At 39.8% G+C, this 24,557-nt stretch overlaps 2 protein-coding genes across 4 annotated transcripts in view; both read right to left on the reverse strand.

Moving 5' to 3' along the window:
- The window catches only part of TOR1AIP2 (torsin 1A interacting protein 2), a 29,899-nt gene extending 5,749 nt beyond the window's left edge, over positions 1-24,150 (reverse strand). Inside the window, exons 1-4 of one of the 3 annotated variants that reach the window (XM_070396832.1) lie at positions 24,068-24,150; positions 5,607-5,796; positions 2,701-3,399; positions 423-524 (exon numbers count right to left, since the gene is read on the reverse strand). In XM_070396832.1, coding sequence (XP_070252933.1) covers positions 423-524; positions 2,701-3,399; positions 5,607-5,640 — 835 coding nt within the window. In that variant the 5' untranslated portion in view covers positions 5,641-5,796; positions 24,068-24,150. Of the gene's footprint in view, positions 1-422; positions 525-2,700; positions 3,400-5,606; positions 5,797-13,073; positions 13,162-13,412; positions 13,500-24,067 lie in introns of those variants that run through there. The other 2 variants (XM_070396831.1, XM_070396830.1) reach the window with 2 other exon arrangements.
- Positions 10,994-13,080, reverse strand: LOC138995978 (torsin-1A-interacting protein 2). The gene has a single exon (XM_070396833.1). The coding sequence runs from the start codon at positions 12,915-12,917 to the stop codon at positions 12,522-12,524; it is 396 nt and encodes a 131-aa protein (XP_070252934.1). The 5' UTR covers positions 12,918-13,080; the 3' UTR covers positions 10,994-12,521.
- Positions 24,151-24,557: the final 407 nt, after the last annotated feature.

A 24,557-nucleotide genomic window follows, 5' to 3' on the forward strand; every position in this document is an offset into this window, starting at 1 on the left:
ATCTGTTGCTATAATACGTTGCTACAATATAATATAAAGATGTGATGTAGAGATGCGCTCTCAGGATATTCTACCTTCTCAAAATACCTATCACCTGTAACATGCCTTTTATTTTTAAGGGTCAAAATGTAAAAATGCCACTTGCGAGGTTAATATTCTCTAACTGAAAAGGCAGTTGTAATTTCTTGTTTCTGACATGTCTTTCCTCCTCTGGTAATTCCCATTTTGTTAAGGGTGGCAAACTAGCAGCCAGCAAGCACCCCCGAAGGAGAAAACCTAAAACTCCACTGCTCTATTTTCCTGTTACCTCCTATCAAACACTTTTTAACACATGACTAAACTGTTTAAACCTGCACATTTTCTAGGTATTCTCGCTGAGGATTTCTGAATGTGAATTGACACTGTACCAGCTTTGTTCTCACCATAGCTCCAAAAATCCTTTTTATTACTCTTTCTTATGGCGTCCTGTGCATCCTCTTTATTTTCTTCTAATGTTTGTATTTCCTGTTGATGACTTTCAGCTTCTGGGGGGGAAAAAAGAACATTATTTCTAGGCAATACACTAATGAGAGTGTGTATACTTTTACACCTCTAACCAAACTAAAGAATTATTTGACTGAGCCGATTTCTATACTTTGTAAAATTTTCCGTTATATAAGGCTTTTTTCCCCCTGCCTTTTTCTTAAGGTTCACTGTTATTTTTATTCTACTTAGAATAAAATGTAGTATCATGAAATTCATCGACGGATACTGTTGCTACATTCACAGTTCCTCACTGGCCCTTACATCAAAGACAAAGCAGCAAGTATCCTAATATTGCAGGCAAACCTGTCTGTGATTCAACCAAAAACATACAAAATTAAGAAGTGATTTAAGTAATGTCAGCTGTACACAAGGCTCAACATCTCAGGACAGTGATGCTGGAATTCCCGTGTTCGAGTCTCACATGGCCCCTCAGGGCCCCCAAGTGTACAAATAACAGAGGCACTAAGTTTAGAGTCCGGAGAGGCTACTGTAGTTGCAAAACAGCTTACAAAAGCAAGCCTGGAACTCTTAGTGAAGGAGGTATGTTTAAAAAGCAGGAATACAAGTTCAAGAATATTTACTGACTATATAAAAGTGCAGTTGCGGGGTGAGACGCCAATCTTCAAATGTGTGGGTGAACGGAGGGCAGTGTTTTGCAGCACTCTAAGCTAAGTCACGCTCGAGTGTGGATGTGTGCTGGGCTCCAGCCAGGTACTTCATTCAACAGTGAAAGTTGAGTATTGCCCACGCCCCTTACTGGAAAAACAACTCAAGTGTCATACTGTATTAACATAAAACAGTGGAATCACCTTCACCTGCAAAAGACAGTTCATGTAGTCATATCACACCAAAAATATAGATGTTTAAAATATCATATCACAGAATTTAAGGACTGAAGGATCTTTAATGATCACCTACTCCAGCCTCCCCTCCCTATTATGGCAAAAGATCCAAGGATGTTAAGGGCTTTGCCCAAAGTCACATAATGAGACTGAGCTTAGAACAAGGTTTCTCATCTCCTAGATTAGCTCATTTCATTATATTAAGTTGCTTCTCACAAATAAACTACATTTTAAAAGAATATTTCTGCATACTGGTGACATTCCGATGGCAGATAATGGTCCATACAACTCTCATTCATTTCTTCGTTAACAAATATTCCTAAGTTGCTTCTCTGTGCCAGGTGCCACCGAAACACAATTAATGAGAGAGACGCAGTTCCTGCCTTCACTGAAGTTATAGACTCTTCTAATGGTTAATGAATGAATGAAACATATAGTATTTGAGATCAGTAATTGATTGAGAGGGAAACATGAATTTCTAGCCTTTAGTCAAGTCTCTGACGAACAGAATATTTTGTATTTTATATTGCTTTCCACTGATTAACAGCCATTCAGACTGAGCTCTTCAGAGTGCTTATAAAATACAAATTCACACATACAGTCACAGAAGGTGAGAGCTGGAAGAGGCCAGCTGGAGATCTGCTTGTCCAACTTCTTCATCCCACAAACAGGAAACTGAAGTACCAGGAAGTTAAGAGACTTGCCCCAGGTCACCCAGTGGGAGGGCCACAACTGGAATCCACGGCCCTTGAGCTCCAGGAAGGACTTACACATTGTAAGCACATCTTATTAAGAGAATATATGATACTTGTACTTCTTAATATACAAATGGGGTGGGGGGGTGTCAGATATAAAGAAATTAACTGATTTGCTCACAGTCCTATAAAACTGAAATGACTGCATTTTAAGGGTACTTGTATCATTGGTGTTGGTTTTTTAATTTCCCATCTCTTGATTTTTGTAGCATTTAGTTTCCCCAAAAATAAAATATTTAAAAAACTGTAAGTGAAAGCATGCTCATGAGAAATAAAGAAAAGCCAGAGGTGAATTCATAAAAGGTCATGCCCCCTTTTTTTCCATCATACTGTATTAAAACAAACAGTAAATAAGTGAAAACATTGTTTAAAAATGCAGTTTATTCAATGGAATGGAATGAGCTAGTTAGTCTAGGAGATAAAAAAAAACCTCATTCTAATCTCAACTCAGCCATAGCTCTGTCTGTGACCTTGGACAAGGTCCAAGGAAAGAGATGTCCTCTGGAAAGGACCCTGAGCTGCTGTGCTCTCAGTGACAAGCAATACAGAACAGGACAGAAGTCAGTGGGCTCTCTCACCTGGTTCCACCAGTCGCCTCCGCCGTGTACCCTGGCTCTCCCGCCCTGCACTGGAATGATCAGGACCCCGGACACCCTGGGGGTCTACGGCAAGTGGCTTCTGTGAAGCTTCAGGTCTGTTGCTTGCTTCCTCAGGGAGGTCTACGGAGCTGCTCCCTAATTGTGCATCTGCTCTTCCTACCTCTTCACTTGGACAACAGCTGGGTTCTGGATGCAAGGATTCTTCACCCCCACTTTCAGGATGCAAGGATTCTTCACCCCCACTTTCAGGATGCAACGATTTTTCACCCCTACTTTCAGGATGCAAGGATTCTTCACCCCCACTTTCAGGATGCAAGGATTTTTCACCCACACTTTCAGGATGCAAGGATTCTTCACCCACACTTTCAAGATGCAAGGATTCTTTACTCAGACTTTTTGAGGAGAGTTGATGCCCTAGTTTGCCATCCTGAAAACTCTGGTTGGTCTTGAGTTCTGTTTTGTCCTTTGGATAGTTCCCAAAGCTTGCTTCATCTGGACTTTCTGATTGATTACTTGTATCTGCACTTCCTGAACCTATTGTTTCTACTTCTTGGTGGTCCTTGTTGAGACCAGAGGCAGGGCTCAGGATCTGAGCTTCTTTGGTGGTACTTGCCGTGACTGTGGTCTCCTGTACCTGAGAATTTACTGATGGGTCATTTTCCAAGTCCTTTTGAGAGTCTGTGGAGATAAAAAATTTATCATTTTTATTGGAAAAAAATTTCCTTTTTTGTATTCTAACAAGGTCCCTGATTAATAATAAGTAATATTATATAGACTTTATGATTTACAAGGCATTCTTCCTAAACATTATTTCTCTTGACATACACTAAAGGAGAGTAAGACAAACACATTTATTATTGTGTTAACAAACTTAACAAATAACACTAATGTAAAACTATTCCGAAGGACAGAGCCAACTTTCGGTTGTATTAAATGCATCCTCTTCCCTAATGAAATAATGGATCTAGGCAATCATCAACCACAGTAACTAAAACCATTATACAAAAAGCTGATGAGGAACTTTATAATGGATGACCAGGCTGACAGCTGCTGAACCAGCTGATCAACCTTAACATCGCACCAAGAGGGAAACCAGACATCATTAACCTCCCGAGTCAATGCAGTAGGAAGTACACTGCACCACCCACAAAGTCTTCCTGCAAAACTACTGAACCTGAATCTGGTCATGTTTCTAGAGCTAACTACCAGGTTCCAAGAAATATAGGGACAGAGGGATATATTAAATTATGCCTCAGATGCCCTAGCCGGCTTGGCTCAGTGGATAGAGTGTCAGCCTGTGGACTGAAGGGTCCCGGGTTCGATTCCAGTCAAGGGCATATGCCCGGGTTGCGGGCTCGATCCCCAGTGTGGGGCATGCGGGAGGCAGTCGATCGGTGATTCTCTCTCATTAATGATGTTTCTCTCTCTCTTTCCTTCTTCCTTCCTCTCTGAAATCAATAAAAATATATTTTTTAAAAAATTATGCCTCAGAAATATAATCAGTAAAACCCAGAATGGGGGACATTCCAAGGGGCAAAAGACTCTGCTTCTTTAGTAATAGCAAGAAATAAAAATAAATGGCAAGAAAAGAAAATGAGGGGTGACCTATTGATTAAGAGAGACTTCAGAGACAGATCAACTAAATGCAGTCTGCAAACGACACTGTATTAATCCAGTGTCAAAGAAATCAGTTGTTAGAGAAATATTTATGAGATAATTAGAAAGTCTGAATGCCAGATATTTGATGATACTAAGAAATTTTTGTTCATCTTTTACAACAGTAAAGGTATTGCAATAATGTTCTGAAAAAAGAATCCTTATCTTAGAGATAAGTATTCAAGGATTTATAGCTAGAATTATATGTCTAGAATTTGCTTCAGTTTAATGACCTGGAGGAAGGGAGAAGAGAGGGAGCACAGATGAAGCCATATGCTGAAAGCAGATGAAGCTGTGCGATGGCTACAAGGGGTTCATTTCATGTCTCTCTACTTTTATGTTTGAAATTTTCTATAATAAAACTTAAAAAAGTTAAGCAATCCAAAAGATATATCATTCAAATGCATTGTGTGACCCCACTGTAAAGAGAGAGAAAAAAAACTCAACTGTTACTGAGAGAACTGGGTAAATGTGAATACTCACTGGATACGTGATGATATTAAGAAAAAACAATTTATTTTTAAAATGTGATAATGCTATTTTGGTTATGGTTTGTTCTTAAAAATCTATTTTTAAGAGAAAAAACTTTCTACAAATAAAACGATGTAATGTCTTATATTCACATTTAAATATTCCAAAGCAGGATACAAGTTCAGCATTATGTAAGTAATACTTGAAGTTAGCTGTTAAGTACATGGGGGTTCATTATCCAGTTCTACTTTTATGTTTTAAAAAAAAATCCTTTGTAAAAGATTTAAATAAATATGCCCGTCTTCTTTTCTGCAAAATCTGCCTCATATTTTGCCTATTTTGTGTACCCTATATATATACATAAGTAGGGTGAATTTAAATTTCATCTTTCCCTATAAAAAAAAGACCCCCTCTAAATATATAGCACATCTCTGTTTTCTTAATTTTTAAAAACATCTCGATTTTTTAAATAAATAACAATTTGTCTACAATCTTTTTAAAGAGCCATTGCATTTTTCCAATACTACAGGTTCCAATGACTGGAGTTTCTAAAACATTAATCTTACTTATAATTAAGGTCTGATATTTTGGTAAAATGTAGTAAATATGAAAGGATAAGAATAACCAGAGCAAATTAATCAATGACGTTAACTTCTTTTTACTTCCGAACTTCTGGCAGGTTTCAGTCAAAAGAGGTTTTCTCAGCCCAGCCCTGGTTTCCTGCAGCACCAACCCCAGTGCTGCACAAGCCGCCTTACCCTTCGGCGGGTCCCCAGGTCCTCTGTCTGCCATGGTTGTGTTCTCTCTCTTCAGACCTTGGGGTTCTTTTTGTTAGCGTCTGGTTTTCCTCGTGAAGAAGTCTTGTTTTCTTCTTGTCCCAAGTCCCAACAGAATCATGCTTCCCGCGGACCCAGGAAACAAGGCATATGTACAGTCACTAAAATAAAACTGAAAAAAATAATTTTAAATGACTCTTTAGTCATCCATGGGAGAAATGCCAATTTCAGCTTTACTTATTAAATCTGTTTAGTTTGAGTCATATTTCCTCTCTGGAACGTTTTCTAGTGAAGATAAGAATGTTTTCTGCCTTTCTCGAGGATCACATTCCACAGTCTAGACTACAAACAGAAAAAAGCTTCAGATTCTTAACTTTGAATACTCTCCCAGTACATTCCAGTGTGGCTGAAAGGATATGAAGAAGTTAAGACCAAGTGACCAGAATCTTAAAGAGAATATCTATGAAATTGAAATGAAAAGTCATTCTAAGAGTAGAAATTTAAGTCACTGCTGAATTACTCATTGCCGATTTCCGTTATGTCTTCAATTTCCCTCCCATATACATTTCTCAGAGTTTGCCTGTCAGAAGCTTATCCTTCACAAGTAACAATGCACAGGGGCTACCTGCAAACTGAGACAACTGCCTTGAAGTTTGGAGGAGAGAATGTCCATCAGCAGATGAATGGATAAAAATGTGGTACATACATACTATGGAGTACTACCAAGCCATAAAAGAGGATGAAATCTTGCCATTTGTGACAACATGGATAGATCTAAGTGAAGTATGTCAGACAGAGAAAGACAAATGCCATATGATTTCACTCATACGTGGAATCTAAAAAAACAACAACAAATAAAAGAACAAACAAAACAAAACAAAACTCATAGATATGGGGAAGATTGGTAGTTCCCAGGGAATGGGGTCAATTGTATGGTGAAGGATGGTAACGAGACTTTTGGTGGTGATCACTTGGTAGTATATACAGATGTCAAATTATAATGTTGTAACCTGGAACTTTTGTAATGTTATATGCCAAGTTTAACTCAATAAAAAATATATATATGTGTGTGGAGGAGCCTTGTAAAGTGTTTTGAGAGGCTAGTCAACTAGCCGTCTTTGTATCTTTCTCACAGCACAATTTGTAAAACTTAATTTTACTCCCAAATGCCTACCTAGCACAGTGCCTGGTATAGAATTTTCAATCCATATTTTAATTGAAAATAATATGAATGAAAAGTGGTGCTACTTATAAACTGGAAGGGAAGGGAGGAGTTAGGGACAGGACTCCTTTCTGCTGGTGATAAAAACACAGGTCAGTGGCTCCTGGTGGAAGAAGTACTCACTGGAAAAGGGCATGAGAAGACACTTTGGGGTCCAGAAAGTACTTCAGGTCTTTATTGAGGTGGTGGTGACAATCAATTGTCATCAAATGAAAAATCTGTACATTTTGTTGCACGTAGAGCATCTTCAATAAAAGTTCTAACACAATGCTTTCAAAATGTATTACTGGGAAACAAAATGTATTACTAGGTTGGAGCCAACACACAACCTGCAAAGGAGCCGTCACAAGTATTTCTAACATCTCACGAATGCTCAGTATACACCTTTCTTGTCTCAAGGCACATGCCATTCCGAAGCCCATTGCATTCGGACCGTTTCTAACGTATCTTCCTCGCATGTTCATAGCTGAAGTGGTATTCCCTCAAGGCTGCAAGTTAGAAGTGGCACAAACATGGAGTTTCCTGACACAGCCTCACAAGAAGTCACGTGCTGGGGTACCTGGGAGATCTGGAGGCCACTATTCCAGAAGCAGGTCAATCTTTTGAATGTGTCCAATCCATATACTAGGAAGTGTGCGCATTAGGAACCCCTGGACTGCATCATGGAAGTGAGGCAGAGCCTCGTCCTGATGGAAATGGGGATGTTGGAGCCTTTCTGCAGCTGTAGGAAAAAGTCCCAAAAAGACACCTTTTAAAGGGATCTTTCCCAAAAACAAGCTGAGGAAGACCCCATGTACCTCTATGGCATAAAAACATTTACATTTAGTGAAATCCTTTCAAGTTCAATCATGAAATGTTGGTTTTCGGTGCCCCCTCTGTGGAGGAGGAGGTTTATTTTTCCACGTAAGTAAAAATGAGGCTCATTGCTGGCGGTTATCTCCACTCCCCTGTGACCCTGAAATCTGCAGCAAAACTTGGGTCACTTTGCTATAACTGTTTCCAGGAAGGACTGAGGCTGGTTAAAGCAGTCAGGTTTTATTCTCCTTTTATGGAGAATGCACCAGATGGCAGAGTGTGGAATGCCTTTCCTTGATTTCGATATCCTGGGACTTCTCCAAAGAGGTACACAAATTTGCTTCACTGCTTCCTCTGCAGATGTGGCTCCTCTTTGTGCTCATCTCCTTGTACCAATGGCAATGCCGTGACAACCTGGGAGGTGTTCCCTGTCTGGTACACAGAATGACTTCAGTAACACAAGCAAGTTTAGCAGACTCCAACATACAAAGTTAAATGTTGTAAGGGTAACTCTATAAGCTGATGCATATTACAGATTTATGTATAAATTTATAACTAATAAAAAATGTGAAAGTATCCAATTCTTTGTATTGCTCTGTCCATTAAGTAGATATAAAATTAAAAATTATATGCATGAATAGAAAGGATAGACATCGACTTCCATTTAGTGCTTGCTTCTGCAGAGGGAAGGACAAGAATAGGCTGAGGCCTTAATCAGTTTGGCTCAGTGGATAGAGCATTAGCCTGCGGATTCAAGGGTACCAGGTTCGATTCCAGTCAAGGGCATGTACCTTGGTTGCAGGCACATCCCCAGTAGAGAGTGTGCAGGAGGCAGCTGATCAGTGTTTCTCTAATCGATGTTTCTAACTCTATCCCTCTCCCTTCCTCTCTGTAAGAAATCAATAAAATATTTTTTTTAAAAAAAGAATAGGCTGAGAGCAAGGACGGGAGGCAACTGTATCTGTAAAGTATCTTTTAAAAGAAGGAAGAGAGATAAATGTGGCAAAATGTTCATGGGATCTGGGTAGATAGCTAAATGTTATTTTCTGCACTTTTCTATATGTTGGATGTAATGAATAATTTTTTAATGAGTAATGAAATAAAACATATTCGCTTCTGTGGGGAAAAGAATAGAAAGAAAAGGCCTGTGATAGTAACTCTGAGCCCACAGAGAATGAACTTACAGTCCAGAGTCACCATTCAACCACAGTCTCCCATACATTTTGGGAGGAGACAGGACAAGGAAAAGCTGCTGGTAAACAGTAGGACCTCACCCAACCGCCACTCCATTCTGAAAACTTCTAGTTTGGCCCTGGGGACCAGGCAGGAGTTGGGGAGGGGTTAGAGACCTGGAGGAGACGTGCAGAAGAGGGAAGAGGCAGGTATCAGGAAGCACAGGTGTCTGCAACACCAAGAGCTAAATATTTCTTTTAAAAAGGAGAGGGAAATTAGAAGTTTAGCAGCTGAGAAGGACGTAAGAGAATCCTTCAATCCAGGATAGTAGTTTTGACATAAATGCCATCGTATCAAAGGTATGACAGGACCCAATAAGTGTATATCTATTATTCTATTTTTATATGCTCCTTTTAATGAAGGATGCCATTTACGCTCTAGAGATAAAAAGTAGCAGATAACGTGGTCCTCAAACAATTTACAATCCTGCTGTGGAGACAAATAACAAAACATACACAACGACAATAATAGCTAACATTTATTGAGCATGTTCTTTGGGCCAGGCAGCCTTCAAAGCACTTTATGTATTAACTTATTTAATCTTCACAACAATCTTATGATGTATGGACCATGATTATTGACCATGATTATTCCTTCTCTTTTCCAGATGAAGTGGATACAGAAGTTAAATCGCCCAAGGTCATTCAATAGTCAGAATTCAAAGACAAGCCCAGATCAGCTGGCTGCAAGGCCATCATGTTTCCTCTATAAACTGTTATCAAGTTGTGTTCTCGAGATCCCATGGCAACTCAGAGCTGCTGGAGGGACCTGAAGAGCTGGAAGGGGCATGACTCACTTCACTTTTACAGGTATCTATAACATGCTGACAGCCACATACTCTTTGAATGCCATAGAGTTCTTTTTTTTGCCTGGGCTTGCCTGGGGTTCCTTCTCCTATGAGTTAGAGATAAATCTTAACAGTCATCCACAACCCAGAACAGCTTTCTTTTGATGACACATTTTCTTCCCCGTCTGCCCAGGCATGTTTCCATTAACCTTCCACTCCCAGGTCTGCCATAAAATAACAGGTAGTTATAAAAGTCATTTTTAAAGTGGCCACCATTATGTGTACGTAGTATTATCAACCCGTTCACAGTATGGAAGTAGAGATGGATATGGCTCACATAATCCAAAACAGTGGATAACTCTCCACATCATTTGTCACGAAAATGAATTTTAGGAACATACTTAAACTTTGAAAACTCTGGAGTCCTCTAGAATGATCTAGGGTATTTTAAACCAAGCGTAGTCATACTGAAATGACCTAAGATGAAGAGCTACAAAGCTTTCTAAATTTTCTCCCTTGCTCAGTGTTATGAACTCTGCCATACGATGTTATTTCTGAGCGAACCATATAACAGGTATGTGAAAATCATGTCTGAAGGCAAAGTATCCTACTTAAGGTAAATTAAAATTAATATTTTTTATTCCTTCCTTTTGCCCATACACTCACATGGCTTATAATGACACCATACAGAACTGTTTGTGAGGAGGGCTACAATGGTGCAATCATTTTAATTTGTGAGAAATGTGTGACTGAGTTGTAACCTGAAATATCAAGTGACCTTCAGTCTGATGGGAAATCTCTCTATGTCATCAGCAAAGTACAATTACCTATCACTACCTTGTCGCACTATGAGCACTCCGTTCCCATCATTTTAAGCCAGATAACAGGACACCCTGGATATGTTGCTACTGTATGTCTCCAGGTATGACCCACAGAGCACCTACCTACACAAGGCTCCTAAGGCACGACTTATAAAATGCAGATTCCTGGGTCCTATGAGCAACCTAAGGAATCAAGATTTCTGTAAGATCAAGAAATTCGCAATTTTTGACAAGTTCATCCAGATACTGATTTGAAAATCAATGGAATAAATCGATTTAATTTGTCTTTACTACTAAAAGGAGAGATTGGTTAAAACAAAAGACCTCGTCTCTAAGGGGCATGACTCTCTATGTAGAGGGTTTCTGAAAAAATGTAGAGCAATAACATTGATCATAACACCATCCTCAAAAGCAATACCTCAAAGTAAATGTTCACTTTCTGGAGTGAGCGTTAGAATAGCGAAGGAGTTCTTAATCAAGGCATAATGATAAACTACTAATCTTCACTCGGTTTAGCAGTCCACACAGTTTATTCAGCAATATAACAGGAGAGAACTTCCACCAAGATAGACATAAGGCAGATACAGGAGAGGTCTCTGGGGTACATTCTTTATACAGACGAACAAACAGCTCAGGTTTCACAACATGTGGCAGGCATGAGTTCCTGCATGAAAACAGCCATTCATTCCCCACTGCTTCCTTCCTCAAAGAGCCCTCATTTTATTAGGGGAGACAATGTGCCCTGCCTAGGCACTGCCAACCCCATTCTCCTTGGCCTGGCTTCCCAGGCTCCTGTTTGAATCAGTACCTTCTAATGAGATGTAAGGAGGAATTGGTGAGGGACTGTTGGGAAAGATTTCCTTTCCAAGTAAGACAGAGTCTTCAAAGGAGAAAACTTTCGCTCCCTGCTTCCAAATGGGACTGAAATGCCTAGAGCAGCAACAAGCCACACTGTAATCACTGAGGACACTAAGAGGACAAAAGCTAATGCGTAAGGATCCCAGAGGGGGAAAACAGAGAGGACCTGGGACCCTGAGAACACTGTTGAGTTGCTCCACAAGCAATGGATTATCTAGCATCTTAAGTGGAATTTTAAACTTATCCCATGGCCTCTGAGATGTTCCAACAGGTTTTTCTAAATTTCTCATGAACAAGTGAAGGCCAGAATGTGGCTAACACCCAGCAAGACCGTCTTGGTTTGAAGATGCTTCCCTTCGACTGCTCCTACTATTATGGAGTCAAGCTGGAGACCTCTTTTTGCAGCCTATCTCATACACACTTTTCCATTTCCTGGCAGGACATTCCAAGTTCAGTCACCACAAAGACAGGACAGTCTTTGTTTATGTAGAGCCAAGTAAGTATAGACAGTATAGGCATTTCTGCATGTTTTTGTGTAACCTATGTAGGTGTTACCAATAGGATGTGGTTTCTCTGGCAGTGACCAGTTATCTATAATATCAAAGCTGCACTAAGGCCAAATAGAGCCAATTATGAATAAATGATTATATATGAATTAATTATATATAAAATCAGAAGGGGTGGAATCAGAACAATGTAATTTCTTATTAAAATGTCTAGTTCTTTTACTGAAATCATCTAGAACAGCGGTTGCCAACCTTTCGGCCCTTACGGACCACCAGTGAGGCGACCGCTGATCTAGAAGCCAGCTACAATGAAGATGCTTTCCCACAGAAGTCATCACTAGAAATATCATCATGGTATACACAGTATGGGGCTCCTCCAGGACTACCTTGTCCTCTGTCAGTAGTTAGGCTGTGGAGCTTTTCAGGAGGGTAAGCTAATTCCAAAGCATAGGGAACACGAAATGCTCTGGCTCCAGATGAACAGCCGGCTGGAATACTGACTAAATTCATGCCGAACAGAATAGGTGTAGACCATGGGAGCAGACCCAGCAAGTTAAGCAGTTCCCCGAAGTAGTGACAGTCTGAATTAGATATAAAATGCGTCATTTTGCCATCTTCCTTGAGTTACTAGCACAAAACTCTCTAGAGTCTCCATGATTGTGACTCTTTAAGAAGTTATTTGCTTTGGCCAAGTTTTTTGTTTAAGGTTGTGTCTGTTCTAGCCAAGATTAACTGTAATGCTGGGTTAAAACCAGCTAGTCTAGAGTCATGTATCCTTTTTCTAACCAGCGGAGGACCCAGAAGAAATGGGTGGCAAGCTTTTTCAAAGGTCCACCTGGTAAGATTTTGGGGGGCCCATTCAAGTGGGAAAGACCAAGGAAGGACAAGGCTTCTGTTAGCAGGATTATCAGGATAACACTCAGGGCAATAATCAGCTCTGTTGATACGGTCTAAGAATACTTGGTAACATTCATTTTCAATAAGTTCAGTTTGGTACAACCAGTGGCCTAGTTCTAAACTAGGAAACCACTGTTGCCCACAGTCAGGGCAATGTGAATTATCTGAGAACATCTGGTCCTCCAGCGATAACACAGAAAGCAATGCAACAGTAAGAGACAACAATGACAAAGGGAGATAAATAGCCAGTCCTATCACAGGTTTGTATTAGCAATTTCTCAGTCCAACCAATACTACTTAGAGAGAGAGTTAAATCTGGCTTGCACTTACGTGCAATTCTTCAAGATTTCGTTGTCTATGTTTCACTCAATTACAACTCAGTCTCTCAACTCAGCGAACAATCCAGTCTATAATGTTCTCAGTCACTTGCTAGGAGCACAGATCACAGAATAGCCCCTTCAAATTCCAGTTTCTCAAGAAAAGCTAGAACTCTGGTCTAAATTAGTTATTTTTTTCTTGTGTGTTAATCAGCTGATGATCTCATGCAGAGGCATTTGGCTTACTCTGCTTTGCTGGTTAGCTATTGTGTCTGCTTGGTCAAAGAGAGGAGCTGACAGATCCAATGGGTCTTTGTGGGCGCTGGCACTCTTGCCGTTGTGATACACGTACCCAAGTCTTAAGGCCTTGGCACTTTACAGCGATGTAGGGGGGTCAGGAAAACCTGGGAGAGTCCTCTTGAGCGTGGATCCAATGAAGTCTTTCTTGGGAGGACCTTAATCAGGACCCGTCAGAGAAGTAGCTGATGCTGAGTTGGTTGGAGGGTCTGGGAATGCTTCACATACCTGTAAATGATAACACTTCAGACGACTCATAATGGGTTTTCAGTTGCTCACAATATTATTAGGAACATGCATTGGGAAATCATTTGAGTCAATCAAGGTGGATGAGAATTGTCTCACAGGTTTCCCCATACAACTTCATCTAATTTATCTGTTGGGAGTTATTCCTTTACTTATTTTGGCACTAGGAAGGGCTTTGGTTCATTTAAGATTTGTAATAGCTTCATTTTTTAAAGACTATGTTTCCTTTTCTTTACTCCTTTTACATTTTGGGAATAATAAGGTCTGCATAATCATATTTAACCTGGTAGAACTTTGAGATTTCTTGTATATCTCGAAATGGATGACATATAAGGTATTCCCATAATGTGTGAGAGAACATTAAGGATGACAGTCTTTCTACAATAGTCTTCAATCTATTCAAGAAAAAGCTTACAAAATTATTCAATAATACTCTTAATAGCGAACAATAGGAAGTTGGATGAAATCCTTTTGAAGGCTGGGAAAGAAACCAAGACAGGCTATGCTCACATCTATTTTTATAGGTTTGTGTACAGTGTAAGTTTAAGAAGGCAAGTAAGGCCTAGTTCTGAGCAATGGTCCTGGGCTATTTTTAGAAAACATATAGTAATTCAGTTGGAATTTGCAGATACTACCGTGATCTCTGTAATCCTTCATGGCATGAATAGAACAAGTAGATGAGGTGGGGTAGCAGGATGTATTGGACAACCAGAGAACCACCTAGGGTGCCACAGGCCATCAGAGGACAATGTATACACCAATTTTCTCCGGTGTTATTTGTGAATTTTGAGGCTGGATGCTGAGGGCACTAAGGGAAACAGGGATTCTCAGATTTCAAAATGGCAAGTTTAATGCCACATAGGGCCAATATTTTGATAGAAGCCCCAGAGGAGGTGCAGAAAACATCAGTGTAGATATATTGATATGTTTTTTGAGGTTAGGTAATAATGTACAGTTGAGAACAGAGTGAACAGATGGTAAGATTTCTAACTCAACCTTTATGGTGACAACAGCGCAGAATGGATTTCCCTGTGGGTCTACTGACAAGGGTCACCAAAGTCAAAGTTTCAGTTGTGGTACTGGGAAATCTTGGGTGTCTAGTACATGGAACGTGTACTTGATGATGAACCCATATGATCATGGAGTTTAACTTAGGAGTTAGCAGTAAAGTTATATGACCGACATAGGAAAGATATAGAATTTTGGATTTTTAGAGTGAAAAGGGAAAGTGCAATTAACACCACAAGATGCTCTTCCACACCCACCAGACTGGCAATAATTAACAAGTTTGACAATGGGAACTCTGTAGACTCTAGACCAGTGGTTCTCAACCTTCCTAATGCTGCGTCCCTTTAATACAGTTCCTCATGTTGTGGTGACCCCCAACTTCATTGTTACAAATTGAACATAATTAAAGCATAGTGATTAATCACAAAAACAATATGTAATTATATATGTGTTTTCTGATGGTCTTAGGTGACCCCTGTGAAAGGGCTGTTTGACCCCCAAAGGGGTCGCAACCCACAGGTTGAGAACCGCTGCTCTAGACAAAACCATCCCTCCCCAAGGACATCTCCATTGGCCGGGTCGACAGGAAGCCATACTGCTCCAAAAGTTCAGAGTTAATCCACCCTCACCCCAACCTTCATTTCTCCAACTTCAACAGTCAAGCAAGCACTAGAGTTCCAAGTATTCCTGAATCAAGAGAACACTAGTGTTCCATATGCCCCTCTCCTGGTCCCTTACACCACTATGGGCAAGATTCAAAGTGGGCCCCAAAGCACTAAGTGCTCAGAATAAGATCACCTAATACCAGCCTCCTCGCTCATTCCTCAGCCTTATCACTGCTGGGAGAGTGAAGAGGGCCTCCAAAAATGTTCCCAGCAAGATTCTCAAACTCTATTCCCAACCTCAAACTCACAGCTTCACTACCATCATCTGCCTGAAAGCATCAGGACCAACCAATCTCACCAGACCTGTATCTTTTTATGTCATCGCCACATGAAGCCCAGAGCTTCCTGGTTGCAGTTCATCCCCTTAGTCTCTGACCCCCATGACTCTAAGAGCAGTGAGATAGCATTCACTCGCCTTGCTTTATTAATTTTTTCCCCATAACATGTACCATTTTGATATATTAAATATTTTAGTTATTAGCCCCTACTAAAATACAGACTAGGACTTTTTGTCTTTTTGTTGACTGCTGTACATGCCCAATAAACAATTCTTTTTTTTTTTTTTTTTTTGAAAAATATATTTTATTGATTTTTTACAGAGAGGAAGGGAGAGAGATAGAGAGTTAGAAACATCGATGAGAGAGAAACATCGATCAGCTGCCTCCTGCACATCTCCTACTGGGGATGTGCCCGCAACCCAGGTACATGCCCTTGACCGGAATCGAACCCGGGACCCTTCAGTCCGCAGGCCGACGCTCTATCCACTGAGCCAAACCGGTTTCGGCCAATAAACAATTCTTGAATGAATTAAATAGCAACTTGAATTTTATACCCTGACAAAAGGAGTATAAATTAATGCAACTACTTTCAGAATTGAGTTGGTATTATTTAGTAAAGACGAAGATTTGCATTCCCTCTAATTCAGTAATTCCACTCTTAGCTTTTATATCCTAGAGAAATTTCACATGTGCATTTAAAAAAATTAATAAAAATATTTATTCATGGTATTGTATATAGTAGCAAAATAACAACCAAAATGTCCATGAACAGGAGAATGGATAAATAAATTGAAGTACTGCCATACAATGAAATACTATACGTAGATGAAAACTCAAGAATATAATATTGAGCTGAAAAGTAAAAAGCAAGTAGCAGAATACACACATGCACATAGTTTCCATTTACATAAAGTTTCAATATATTGTTTAGGAATAAATATGCAATAAAGTTAAAAAGAAAAAGATAAGCACAAGGATAATTATTACCTTTAATGGGAGAGGGAGGGGATGCAATCATAGTTTTTTTCCTTCCACTGAATCATAAATCCTAATAGTTTACATAATCTCTATTCAATCTTTTATCATTAAAAAAAAAAAGGATAGAGTGGAAATAGCAATGGACTAAAAACGATTAATAGACACAACCAAACTGTCACACTGTGGACAAGAAGAGCAGCAGCAGTTACTCTGCTCAGAGGAAAAGTGGGTGAAAAGAGGAGTCCCACAGAAGGACCTGGATCTTTGTTTTTCTCATAAAACTGTAAGCAACTATCTTACAAATAGGGTAAACAGGCTTACCCTAATGTTAGTATGGAAAAGAAAGTTTATCCTGGCATACTCCATAAAGACATGTTTGCAGGGAGGATATTATCTCATAGGGTGTCTTTGTGCAAGTTAGAAAAAGGCACCCTCAATCCGGGCAAAAGGCAGTCCAGAGAACCTCACTTTGCCAGGTATTCAACAGTAATGCTGTCTGTGTACTTATTGTTACTAAGTACTATACTTAGTAACAATAGTTAACACTTATTGAGTACCACTATCTGTTTTAAGCACTTTACATGTACTAACTCATGTAATTCTTACAATAATTCATTTAAAGAAACAGAAAGGTTGAGCCACTTGTCCAAGGTTACATGGGTCATAGAATTAATTGGTGTTTGAATCCAGGCAGACTGGTTCCAGAGCCTGTACTCTTAGCCACTAGGAAATATCACCTTTCTGAAGCAGTGACAGTTGAGCTTAGAAAGCCTTCTTCATAAACTATGTGCAAATTTAAAAGGATCCTCTTCAGTGGTGTGTGTATATTGATTGAGGTGGACGTGGGGGAAAATTCTCTCATAATTTTCCTCTTCCACACAAAAAGGTCGAGGATAGGTTTCAGGGAATCCTAAACCCCCTGGAATTACATGTAAATTTCTTTATGTATACATACGCATTTTTTCAGGAAAGAGAGTACGACATACTTTTAGACTACCAAGGGAATCTGAAATGGTTCAGAACCTTTCAGTGTTGCTTCCTTCCTCAACTATATTAGCTTAAGTCAAAAGCAGTTGATTGAGGTTAATATATGATTACTGTCAGGCTTGTGAAAATGCTGAAAAATACCTAGAGAACCAACATTACTCTACTGATTACTAAACATAATTGTTTAAATTAAGGAAATCACCATGTACTAGGCCCAATGTCAAGTTCTATGGATATCGAGAGAAAAATCTTACAGGACTTTTAGATGAGCATGAAATCTAGACTGGAAGCAAATTTTAGGTAAAGGCTAAGGGCTTTTATATGGATATCAAAAGATGGCCTGTAGAGATCCTATGAAATTCAGGAAGGCCCACAAAAGAAGCTGAATGCCTTTATTTTCAAACAAACCTAACCAACAACAGTGGGTAAAAAATAAACTTTAAAGAGCTTTTCTACCGCACATATACTACATAAAAGAAAAACACAGATCAGGTTTGTTTGTTGTTGTTGTTGTTTTTGTGACAAATAAATTTAAGAGTCTTCCTGATACTTTATTAGATCAGAAAATAGCTCTTTAATGTGCTAGAAAATAGAAAATGCAGATTTATTTAAACCACTGAAATTCACATACACTAATGATGGCAGCTTAATACATATTAAATAATTATCTTCTCTAAAAATTCTGACTATAGACAAATACTATTCCCTTGTTCTTTTTGGTGGTAGGATAATATAAATTTCAGAATGAGTCAGGACTGGGTGACTTCTCTAGGCAAATATATCTTTTAGACTTTGGTCTCAGCGAACTCCTCATATGCTATATAAAATCAAAAGATAGGCACACAGAAAAAATTTAAATGCTTTAAACCATCTTGAGTTTCCATTTTAAATATTTCCTCCATAGAAAGGCTAATGAGTAATCAAAACTGTTTATTTTTTTGTACAAGACAGTTTCTCTAAGTTTCAGAAACTCTAAAGTGAAATATTTTAAGTTTCATATTTCACTAGTTTGAAATTTAGATAATGGGAGATTAAGGAGTATTTAAAAAAGGGAATCAATTACTCTTCTTTGTAATTCACACAAACTAAATTACTTGTTAAAAATATGTTATGAAAATAAATGCTCCTGCAAAAAGTCTTTAACTGAAGTTTTGTGACGCACTACTTTTAAAAATTGGCAAAGTCTTGAGGTCACCAAGAGAAGGCACATGGATGACAATCTTCAGCACTATTTCGTACACACACTGTTCCCTCTTACAAAGAACAGATAAGCCAAAGGAAAAATATGATCCTGACCTTGACAACAGCTGCAGATGATTCTCCCCTCACCCCAGGAACTGATAAAACAGGTGTGTGTGTCCATGGCTAGCATACCATAAAGGGGAATACTGGCTTGGAAATGAACTGGTACACTGTAATCCACCTTGCCCTAATGGACTAAAAGTCCAGGGTTCAAGTTATCTGCAGTTTTTATTTAAAACACCGCCAGCTAAACCTTTTATTAATATGCAGCTTTCAACAGTGGGACCTAGTGCCAAGCTTAGGTGTTTCTATACTTGTACCAGCTATTTGTGTCTGTGTTTAAAACTAGTTTCTAAGTCTTGCCCACTTCCTCTCACCATATCCACTGTAATAATATTACTTTAACAATTTTCCAGGTACTATATATTTTTTCTGAGTACAGAAAGCCTTCCTTTCCTTCTTACCCTGCTCACTCCCTCCCAACTCCCCTGACTTGCACCTCAGGTTTAGGTTGACCAGTAGAAACAAAAAGCAATGCACAAAGAATCAAAGAGTTTGCTAAGATTTTCGACAGTGGGAAGCATAACTGATTCCCAGTTTTAGCTCAACTCCCCTAATCACCTTTAGTGCCTACATTACACCAACACATTTTCATTAAATTTATTTTCAACTATAGTCATGCGCCACATAATGACATTTAGGTCAATGATGGACCGCATATAGGACCACATATAGGCCTGTGGTCCCATAAGTTTATAATAAAGCTGAAAAATTCCTATCGCCTAGTGACATTGTAGACATCATGCCCAACACATGTTCGTGGTGATACTGCTATAAAAAACCCACGGCACTGCCAAATGTATAAATGTACAGCACATACAGTATGTACAGTACATAATACTATACTACTGGTTTATGTATTTACTACACTACACTTTTTATCTTTAGAGTGTACTCTTTCTACTTATAAAAAAATAAGTTTGCTGTAAAACATCTCGTGTTTACCAAGTCTCTTGATTAAATCATTTTCTCTTGTGCTTGATTTAATCTCAGGTTGTTTTGTGCAGGAACATGTTTTAAGGGGTTGTAGCCTAGAAACAATAGGCTAAACCAGGTAGCCTAGGTGTGTAGCAGGTGTAGATCTGTGTAAGTGCGCTCTGTGATATTAACACGACAAAATTGCCTAATGACATATTTCTCAGAACGTATCCATGTCATTAAGTGGTGCATGATTGTAATTTTAAACATTGCAAAAATAGAGCGGAGTTTCCTTATACCTTTATCCAGTTTCTCCTAAAATCAACATTTCATAAAATTAAAGTACAATTATTTTTTTTTAAAAGGAATTAGCATTATTATAATGTTTACAATTACATTGGTATAATGGTACAATTAACTAAACTACAGACTGTTTAAATTTCACCCATTTCTCCACTACTGTCCTTTTCTTGTTCCAGGGCCTAATCCAGGATCCGACATTCCATTTAGTTGTTAATTCTCCTGGGTCTGAAATTTGAATTTCTCGGTTTTTACCTGTCTTTTGTGGCCATTCCTCCCTCTCTTCCTGTCTCCCTCCCTCCCTGTCTTCCTGTCTCCTTCCACTCTCTCTAAAAAAAAAAAATCAATGGGGAAAAAAAATCCTCGGGTGAGGATTAACAACAAAAAGAAAAACCAAGAGTTGTAAGCTCAATGCTACTGTGCTTTCACTGCCAGGCCAACAATCTGGACAACCAGCATTAATATTTGCTTCCTCACTAAACTCATCAGCTGGAAATTATTAGCAGCACTTGGGAGCTTGTTAGAAATACAAATTCCTGGGCCCCACCCCAGACCTACCAGAGCAGAATCTTTGAAGGTCTGGTGCAGGAGATTGTGTTTTAACAGGTTCACCCGATGATTTATGAAACACTGCTTTAAAGTAGAAAAGTTAGTTTCCTTTTACTATAAACTCTATATTTAGTTTACTATGCTTATCTCTAATAAGTAAAGGGAAAACTCATATTTTTACTGACACATCTAATAAAACTATAGGTGAATGCCTCATTTGTTAAGGTGCTAAACACTTCCCTAGTCTTATTTTCCTATAAAAATGTGGTGGTCACAGCAGTAATATAAAGCATAAATATTGTTACTTTTATACAAAGAAGGTGTGTCAGCCCCAGTCAACTCCTGCCTGTATGTTTGACCTACCAGCCACATAGTGAATGTGCAGATTCAAACCCTCGCAGTGCTGTCCTCTACACTCAGACTGCCTGGGTCTGAATGACTTGCTCCAGCTCGGGGCCTGCTGAACTCTCCTCCAGGCCTTGGTTTTCTTAACCACAAAATGGAATAACACTGCCCAGATCAGCCGTGGGCAAACTACGGAGTTTGAAATGAATAAAACTAAAAAAAAAAAAAAAAAAAAAGACCGTACCCTTTTATGTAATGATGTTTATTTTGAATTTATATTAGTTCACACAAACACTCCATCCATGCTTTTGTTCCGGCCCTCCGGTCCAGTTTAAGAACCCATTGTGGCCCTCGAGTCAAAAAGTTTGCCCACCCCTGGCCCAGATGGAAGAGGCATTGTGAAGGGAAGAGATAATGTGCAGCACTTAGCACCCTGGGGCACAAAAGAAGTCCTCAAAAACTTTATTATTATTATTTGCATTATTAGGTAAAAGTGCAACTAGAGCAGTGGTTCTCAATCTTCCTAATGCCTCAACCCTTTAATACAGTTCCTCATGTTGTGGTGACCCCCAATTTCATTGTTACAAATTGAACATAATTGAAGCATAGTGATTAATCACAAAACCAATATGTAATTATATATGTGTTTTCCGATGGTCTTAGGCAACCCCTGTGAAAGGGTCGTTCGAACCCCCAAAGGGGTCGTGACCCAGAGATTGATTGAGAACCACTGAGCTAGATAGAGGTTTCATTTTTGGGAACACGGAAGCAGGGGAAAGTGTGCTAAAAAAGTCCTGCTGTATTTTCACTAGTAGATCAGAATAAAGGCAGGACCAGAGAGCTTTATTTATATAATTAAAACAAAGCCCTCCGAAGTTAACAAACTAATGTTTTAAATTTGACTTTTTATAAAAATGTTATGACATTTACATTAAGTATACCTATGGCCAAGGGCTAAAGGAGAGGATAAAAAATTAAAACAATTTGATCTGTTGAGGTAGTGGAATTATGGGTGAATTTTCTTCCCTTCTACTTTATCAAAATCATGTGCCAACAACTCCTTTAATATCAGTAAAGAGGAAAGTACCCCAATTAATAATAACAGTTTCCATTTATTGAGTCTAATGTTCCCATTCAGTATTCTAAATAACTCTACAAATTCCACTTTACAGGGGAGGAGATGGACTTTGAGTGATAACACAGCCTGCCCGGGGCACACAGTGATAGAACAGGAATTCAACTCAGCGCTGACTCCAAAGTCTACGCTCAGAGCCAGGGTTGAGGACATCCTCTTTATTCACAAATGCTGGATGTGCCGTGCAAAAGCAAGGATCAAGTATCATCACTGTTTTGAAGCACTTCTTGTGGGACAAAGGTGTAGTCATAAGATGTAGAACAGTAATAAAACTTTAACACAATTAAAATTCTAAATGAAAAACAGCATAAAGGAGACAAGGCATCTCTGAGCATACTTTCCTTCCGAAACCTCAACTGGTGCTTCCGAGAAATGTGAATTTCCAAGGAATACAGTTTAAGATGACCTCTTAGGCAAAAATAAATTATATGTACAAGACAACACATTATTAAGATACCCTAAAATTCTCAAATAATTAACTAAATTCTTAAGTTACTTTACTTGAGAATTCTACAAGCTCTCAGACTAGTGTTATCATCTCTACACTCAGAGGGAAAATAAGTGAAATAGAGCGTCCATGAGTCACTCATGGCTTCGTGACAACCAGCACGAACCTGGTTATCAGGTGTGGACTCTGACTCAGCCCAATCAGCATTACTGAGAGGCTCTCCAAGTTTTCACAGCAAGCGCCAGTTTTTCGAATTGTTCCAACCCCCACACAGGCTTCCTCCACCATAAAGTTCCTACTTAAATGATTTTCCACTAGCCATTTATGTACTAATCATCTGCTGAACAGCCACAGCCCTAATTCTTAAAAAAGAGACAAGGATGCCCTAACTGGTTTGGCTCAGTGGATAGAGCCTCGGCCTTCGGACTGAAAAGTCCCAGGTTCGATTCAGGTCAAGGGCATGTACCTTGGTTGCAGGCACATCCCCAGTAGGGGGTGTGGAGGAGGCAGCTGATCGATGTTTCTCTCTCATCGATGTTTCTAACTCTCTATTCCTCTCCCTTCCTCTCTGTAAAAAATCAATAAAATATATTTAAAAAGAAAAAAAGAGACAAGGAGCCCCCGACGGTTGCTCAGTGGTTAGACCGTCAGCCCTCGGATTCCATTCAGGTCTAGGGCTCCTACCTCGGTTGCAGGCTTGATCCCCGGCCTGGTCCAGGCGCCTGCGGCAGGCAACCAACCAATGTGTCTCTCTCACATCCATGTTTCTCTCTCCTTCTCTCTCTCTCTCTCTCTCTCTCTCCCCCTCCCTTCCGCTCTCTCTAAAAATCAATGGGGAAAATATCCTCAGGTGAGGATTAACGAGGAGAGAGAGAAAGAAAGAGAGGGAGAGAAGGATCTCTCATACAGATCCAGAATAAAATGTTTTAAAGCCTAAAGACAGGTAAAACTGAAACCAAAAAAAGTAAGTTGAATCGGGTTAAGGTCACTCATTTCTGTGTTTGTGTACAAAGTCTAACACAAAATGGAGAGCACTAGACACTTCCGGAGAGAAGGAAGGGGTAAACCTTCTCGTTTGCTGCGAAATACAATTGGGAAGACATAATACGTAAGCAAAATGGTAATTGTAGGATCTTCCTAAAACTTCAAACTGTGCCCTTATTAGCACCCCTAAGGCTACAAAAAGGTGGGTGGGGATGGCTGTCCAACAAGGATTAAGGTGAAAAATGAGGCATCCTGCTAGGCACGGGAGTACAGGGAGTCGCCGTCCTGCTCAGGTAGAGTTCCGGTTTCCGTTTGAGCCATAAGGAATTCTGCCGGTCTCAAAGTCCAAACCAAACATTTGGACCCCCCCGCCTTATCCTGTTTAGTATTTAAGATTGTTTCTCTTTTTTTACTCCAAAACAAAAATACTCCCTACCTGCTTCGTTTTAAGATTTTTGCCATATGCAGGTGGGGGTGGGGAAGGATCGTTTCTGAAAGATCTTTCAAAAAGACATCAGATCAAATATTAAAACATGGAAAAGTTGTATACGCATTTTATTTACTTACAAATTCTGGCGGAGTTTTAAATCGTCCGTGGTCAATGCCAGGGGGGCCCTTCCGGTGTTCTGGTCCACGCAACCGGGCTGCACCCCTCGGACACGGCCGCCGCCGAGGAGAATGACGCCCAGTCCCAGTCCACGTGACGGTGACCTCTGCTGGGAGGGGAGCGCCCGCGGAATGCTGGGACTGGTAGTCGCCCTGCCCCTCCCTCACCGTCTGCAGCCCCTCCCTCACTCCCCGCCTCCCCCTCTACCGCGCAGCGAGCCGCCAGCGCCAGGCAGTGATGAGTGCGCGCGATGGAAGCACAGATGTCCCCGTGCCTCGTGCTGCGATGTGACAGGGAAGGCGGGCGTCTCTGCCAGACGACCCTACCCTTACAAGGATCCTAAATGCACAGGCTGTTAGGACCACGCAGCCAACACAGTGAGAGGCACTGCCCAATGACAGGGCCAGCACCAGTCAGACATGAATTCAGTTTGCTCACGTCCAATGGGGT

Source organism: Myotis yumanensis, unplaced genomic scaffold (genome assembly GCF_028538775.1).
Source record: "Myotis yumanensis isolate MYYU_CA2020_CCGP unplaced genomic scaffold, mMyoYum1.0.hap1 SCAF_17, whole genome shotgun sequence".
Lineage (NCBI taxonomy): Eukaryota > Metazoa > Chordata > Mammalia > Chiroptera > Vespertilionidae > Myotis > Myotis yumanensis.